At 24.3% G+C, this 6,822-nt stretch overlaps 1 protein-coding gene across 1 annotated transcript in view; it reads right to left on the reverse strand.

Moving 5' to 3' along the window:
• The window catches only part of LOC117172759 (polyprenol reductase), an 11,724-nt gene extending 5,481 nt beyond the window's left edge, over positions 1 to 6,243 (reverse strand). The window contains exons 1-2 of the mRNA XM_033360959.1: positions 6,023 to 6,243; positions 5,254 to 5,442 (exon numbers count right to left, since the gene is read on the reverse strand). Coding sequence (XP_033216850.1) covers positions 5,254 to 5,442; positions 6,023 to 6,236 — 403 coding nt within the window. The 5' untranslated portion in view covers positions 6,237 to 6,243. The remainder of the gene's footprint in view (positions 1 to 5,253; positions 5,443 to 6,022) is intronic.
• Between the last annotated feature and the right edge of the window lie 579 nt (positions 6,244 to 6,822).

Genomic DNA, 6,822 nt, shown 5'->3' on the forward strand with positions numbered 1-6,822 from the left:
TTTCGATAAAACAGTTGTATTTTGAGCAATATAGACAGACTATCACTTGAGAAGAAAATATCAAGCAACTAAAACAGATCAGTTTTCAGTCATACATTTGTAACCCCAGTTTAAAAAAAATTGAATTTTCCACCGAATAAAAAGTATTTTTAAACGAGAAGGATGAATGTTGACAGAAATTTTGAATTTCGAAGAAAATGATTCAGTTTTGAGCCAGGTAGTATAATTTTTGACAGAAAAAGAACCATTAACAACAAATTTCATTTTAGGCGTCGCGACTGGAAAGAATAAGTATGCACACATATTCATATACACACATATGCACATGTGCACACATATTCATATACACACATATGCACACATATACACACATATACATATATATATACATATTATATATATACATAATATACATATACATACATACACACACATATACATCCCCTCTTGTGTGTTTATTTTAGGCCTGTATCATTGAATTTACAATAAAAAGCGATCCCCACCCCCCACCCGGCCCGGTACAAAATCTCGGCATTATTTTTCTTCTACTATAAAAGATGGATTTTTAACAAAATACTGGAATTTTCAACATAATAGTTAAATATTCAACCTAAAAGGACAAATTTCCAAGGAAAAACTGTCATAGTAACAAAAAGGATTTTAAAACCAAAAAGACGAATTCTAACAAATAAAGATTTTTCAGTCAAAATTTAAATAAAAGTTTAATCTAAATTATTAAACCTTCAAGCAATAGACAAATTTTCCTTATAAAAATTGAATTTTCAAACAAAAAAATATGACTTTTCAGCAAAAAATTTATTTTCCACGAAATTGATCCATTTTTACCCAACAAAAATGAAATTACAAAGTAAATTATTATTTTCATAAAAAAGGCGAATTTTCACTAAAAAATATTAATATAAAAAAAATTAATAAAATAAAATAAATAAAGTTTTAAATCAAAACGATAAATTTTCAAAAAAACAGTTGAATTTTCTGTTCAAAAAGATTGCACGCTAGTTATCACGATCAAAATATGAATTTTTAAACAAGAAATAATTCTATAGGAAAAATATTAAATTTTCAATAAAAAAATGACGAATATTTACCCCAAACAGAATGACTTTTTAACAAAATAGTTGAATTCTCTGCCAAATAGTTGCATTTCTTTCCCAAAAATATTAAATTTTGTAATAAAACAAATGAATTTGTATTAAGAATGTCAAATTTTTTTATAAATGGAACTTTTATCCAGAAAATATTTTTTAACACCAAAATATAAATTTTCAACAAAAAGTAAATTTATGACTTTAACAAAAAAATTGAATTTCCAACCAAACAGTTGCATTTTTATTCAAGAAAAAAGTAATTTCTGCTAAAGCAGGTGAATTAATAAATAAGAAAGATTCCAGTTCACTTTTTAACAACAAAATAACAATTGTAAACAATTTATAAACAAAATGGATATATTTTAGAGAAAATTACGAAATTTTCAACCAAATTATAAAATTTATAATTAAAAGGATAATCTTCAGAAGAAAGTTGTTGCGGATTTTCAAAATTCTAATCTGAATATATTAAAGTTTTAAAATTATTCTATTTTCGAAATTTTAATATTAAATTATTCAGATTCAAGATTCTTTAATTCAAAATAGGATTGTTCGCTTTGAATTAGAATCAAATAATACAATTTCAACTACTTTCTAATAAAATTGTCCATTAAACAAGAACTAGAACCTGAAATTTTTCAATTTGGAACACTTTTAATTAGAAATAATACAATTTTAATTCCTTTGAATTATAATAATCGAATCATTTCCAATTTAAAGCTTATAAAATGAAACAATTTTATTTTAAAAATAAGAATCGTGAATTTCAATTATTTAAGATTATAAGAAAGCTTCGAAAATAGGAAAAGTTAAAAATGTCAAAAAGGAAATATTTTATAAAGACAATGTTGAAAATTTAATAATTTAAAATCCAAAGGAATTAAAACTGCACTATTTGGAATTAAGATCTTTCCAAATTCAAACATTTCAGAATACATTTTTTTGTTTGTTTGAATGGACAATTTTATTACAAAGCAGTTGAAATTGTATCATTTGTAATTCAAAGCGTTTAAAATTAAACAATCTTATTTTGAATTGAAGAATCTCGAATCTGAATAATTTAAGATTGAAATTTCAAAAATAGGATAAGTTAAAAACTTAAAAATTCAATATTTTTAGATTAGAATTTTTAACATTCGAAACAAATTTTATTATTCGGTTGCAAATTTAATGATTTTCTTAAAAATACTATTTTTTGAAAATGTAACTATTTCATAGGAAATTTACTTTTTGTTTAAAATTTATATTTTGGTTTTGAAAAAAAGAACTGAAATCTTTTCTAAGTGAAAGTTTTATGGTTTTTTATTACAAATGCATCTGTTTTAGTAAAAAAATTAATCTTTTTTAGAGAAAAATACCACTATTTGGTAGAGAATTCAAATATTTTGTTAAAATTCATCATGTTTGGTTGAAGAAATTCGTCTTTTTGGATTGATGATTCAATTTTTTGTCGTAGAAACTTATTTTTAGCTACAAAAATTCAATTTTTGATCTTACAGAGCTAACTGAAATCTTGTTTGGGTGAAAACTCAACATTTTTTTTAATACAAAATTATTTTTCTTTCAGATGAATTTCACACTTTTTTAGAAAAATGCAACTATTTGGTAGAGAATTCAACAATTTTGTTAAAGAATCATCCATTTTTGTTAAAAATTCGTCTTTTTAGATTGAAAATTCAGTTTTTTAAGTAGAAAATTATTTCTTAGTTAAAAATTTAGATTTTGATCGTGAAAAATCAACTAAAATCTTTTTCAACAGAAAATTCAACTTTTTTTGTTTTTGAAAATTTATGGTTTTTATTTAAAACTCTTTTACAGAAGAAATTTAATTTTTTAATAAGAATTCGAGTTTTTGGTTAAAAATCATTCTTCCTTGCTTAAGTATTCAACTAATTTGTTTGAAAGATTTGGTTAAATCAATTTGTTAAGAAATCACTTTTTTTGAGATTTATATTTTAAGTTACAAATTCATTTTGTTGGTTGAAAGTTTAATTATTTTGTTGAAAATTAATCTTTTTTAATTGAAAATTTAACTACCTGGGTAAGAGTTAAACTTCATTGTTAAAAATTAATTTTTTATTGAAGGCTTATTTCTGGTTGAAAATTTAAATGTTTAGTCGAAAATACTCTTTTTTGTTGATTAAAATTCACTTTTTAACAGAAAACGTAACTTTTCCATTTTTTTAAGATTGATATTTTTTAGTTAAAAATTCATCTTTTTTTGGTAAAAAAATAATTTTTTAATTTGAAATTTCATTTTTGTTGAGTAAAAATGCATCAGTTTCGGGAAGTTTCAGATATAAATTCAATAATTTAGATCAACTTTTATTTATTTTTTGAGTGAAAAATCTTTATTTGTTAGAATTCGTCTTTTTCGTTTTAAAATTCTTTTATTTTGTTGTATAAATTTAATTCTTTTTTTCATAAAATATAAACTATGTCAGTTTTTCGTAGCGAATTTGTCTGTTTAGATTGAATATTTAACTATTTGGTCAAAAATTCAATTATTTTGTTGATAATTCCAGTATTTATAAAAAAAATCAATCTTTTATGGTAGAAAAAACATTTTTGTTTGTTTTAAATAAATTAATAAATTTGTATATGAAATTCTGTTTTATTATGTTTATAAAATATTTTATGTTAAAAGTATCATAAGATTAAAATGCTGGTATCTGAATATTAATGATATGAAATGAAAAATTAGTCAAGGGAAAATCAGAGAATTTTGAAAATGTTCACGGTATTGCACTTTTCCGCAAGAGGCGCTACAAACCTATTGTCAGTTAAAAATATTTAACATAACCTAAAACTGTTGCAAAATGGTAAATATTCTCTTGAATGTATAGTAATTACCGCTAAAAGGCGAGAATAAACTAACATGTTTAAAATATTAATCTGCTTTGAAACTCAATGATTTTTTATAAAAAATATCGATTTTCGTCATAAAAGGCCAAAAAACCCTAAAATGGTGATATTACTATGAAATCTATTAATTTTTTAAAAATAAAAATACCAATTTGAAACAAATTAAATATTATGTAGATAATAAGCGGACTCGTTTTTAAAATAGAAAAATTGTTATTATAATTTTGAAAAATAATTAAATAATTAGATATCAGAGTAAATTTACCATTTTTGTTCTAGGTTATGTTTTATACAAGAAATCGATATTTTTTATGACAAAATCTTTGTATTTCAAAAAATCTTTAAATACTGGTTCAAAATTTGAAAATCTTCTTTAAAATTTGCGTCTACTTCCAGGAAAAAGAATTAGCGTAACCTAAAACTGTAAACACGATAATATAACCTAAAAGTGCTAGAAAATTATTAATTTGCTTTTTAAAATATAATTTTTTTACCAAAATACACATTTTTTACCAAAAAAAAAACACTAATATAATAAGAAAAATTTTAAAAATTGTAAATCTTATTTGTTTAAATTATACTTATTTTTGTTAAAAAATATCAATTTTGGATCTAAAATGACAATATAACAAAAAAAATTAAAATTAATTATTTTAAACGACATTGGATTTAAATCTAATGATTTTTGATTGAAAAGAATATCAATTTCAGGTGAAGCACACGAACATAATCTAAAGTTGTTTAAAAACTGTAAATTTTATTTGTTTGAATTATAATTATTTTTGTTTGAATATATTAATTTTCGACGTGAAATAACGAAAATCGAAAGTTGCTGAAAAATTTAGTATCTCTGAAATCTGATAATTTTTTATCAAAAATAATAGTTTTCGGTGAAAAAGACACATAAAATAAAACTGCAGAATTGTAAATTTGATTTCAAGTGCTAAAATCTAATGATTTGTTTTAAAACAACCACTTCTCGGCGTTAAACACTAAATAACAAAAAACATAAAAATTTTAATGTAAGGAATCTTAATGATTTAAAAAAAAAGATTTTTATTTAAAAAATCCAATTTCCCGCGCAAAACGCAAACACAACCTAAAATTGTTGAGAATTGGTAATGCTGATAATAATTTTAATTTATAAATGCTAATTTCTTATCAAAAAAACTAACACAACCACTCAAATGTATTTTAAAACCACAAACATTCATCAATTTGCTTAAAGTGTTTTTTTTTAAATTTTTTATATTGAAAGGATATAAAGTATTGTTTTTACCTCCGACGAAACCTTCCGACTCTCCAAGAATGGCCAAATTCAAACCAGCATAATGAATAAATCCCGCAAAATAGTGTGTAATATTCATTTTTGCGTCACTGAAAACATTGACGAATAAGGTTTCGTACAATCTTTTCGTACTCTGTACAGTTACAAGAGTTAAAGCGAGAATTGCACTCGCAGGTGACACTGTAATAAAATTATACTTTTTAATTGAAACATATATTTTTTAATTAAGGCCATGTGACGAGTGGGTCACGTGACCAGATTCCTACCTTACCGACGCCCTTTCTGTTTCCCAAATTATTTTCAAACTAAACGCCACATCGAGTTGAAAATTTGAGAAACAAAATAAGAAGCACTATTAAACATGTGTCTGGTCATACATTTTTATAATTATGAAAAAGCAAGAAAAAATTATTTACAAAAAAAACTTTTTTCATCATTCTAAAAATTTAGGACCAGACCCATGTTTATTAGTACTTCTTATTTAGTTTCTCAAATTTTCAATTCCATGTGGCGTTTCGTTTGAAAATAAGTTGTGAAACAGAAAACGTGTCGGTAAGTTAGAAATCTTGTCACGTGACCCACTCGTAACATGGCCTTAATGTTTATTCTTACTTTTTATTAAAGTTCAAGACTTGCGCAAGTTTTCAAAAATGTTACCATTTTCATTTCTAATGGATTGCACTATTGGAACTCGTTTTTATTTCGAATTTATATTGGTAATTTTTAATAATAAAGAAAAGTAAAAAAAAAAAAAAATTACCTAAAGATTGTCGGTCGTTTCCAAGCAAAAAATCTAGAGTCGAATAAATATTTTCCGGAACGTTCATATTATAAAAATATCTGCAAATAGCTAAATATAATATGCACATCGAAAATGGAGCAGCAAAAAGATACATGTGCAGAAACCATCTGTAAAAATAAAAGAAAAAATCGTATTTTATTTTGCCGGGTGTTATTTTTCTGTTCTGGCACATTTTATGTTATAGAATTCCAAGGAATTGATGATAAATCCCAAAGAATATTGGGTCAATTCCAACAAACTTAAAAGTGCATCCCCCGAAAAATATGCCGGAATAGAACATTAAAATCCGTAAAAAATATGCCGGAAGAGAATATCAAAATATTCCAAAATATATTGGAAGAGAAAATTAAAAATCGGCCATAATATGCCGGAAGAGAAAATTAAAAGGTACTAGTATCTCCAGAAAAGAATATGCCAGAAGAGAAAATTAAAATCCAGAAAAATATGCCGAAAGAGCAAATAAAACTTCGCAAGACTATGCCAGAAGAGGAATTTAATATTTGCTATAATATGCTGGCAGAGAAAATTAAAGTTCGCCCTAATATGCCGGGAGAGAAAATTAAAATCCGCCATAATATGCCGGAAGAGAAAATTGAGAGTTAGGTACTAGTATCCTCAGAAGAGAAGAACATGCCGAAAAGAGAAAATTAAAATCCGGAAACATATGCTGGAAGAGAAAATAAAAATCAGTCAAAATATATCATAAGAGAAACTAAAAGTCCGCCAAACTATGCCCGAAGAGAAAATTAAAATCCGTC

Source organism: Belonocnema kinseyi, chromosome 5, assembly GCF_010883055.1.
Source record: "Belonocnema kinseyi isolate 2016_QV_RU_SX_M_011 chromosome 5, B_treatae_v1, whole genome shotgun sequence".
Taxonomy (NCBI): Eukaryota; Metazoa; Arthropoda; class Insecta; order Hymenoptera; family Cynipidae; genus Belonocnema; species Belonocnema kinseyi.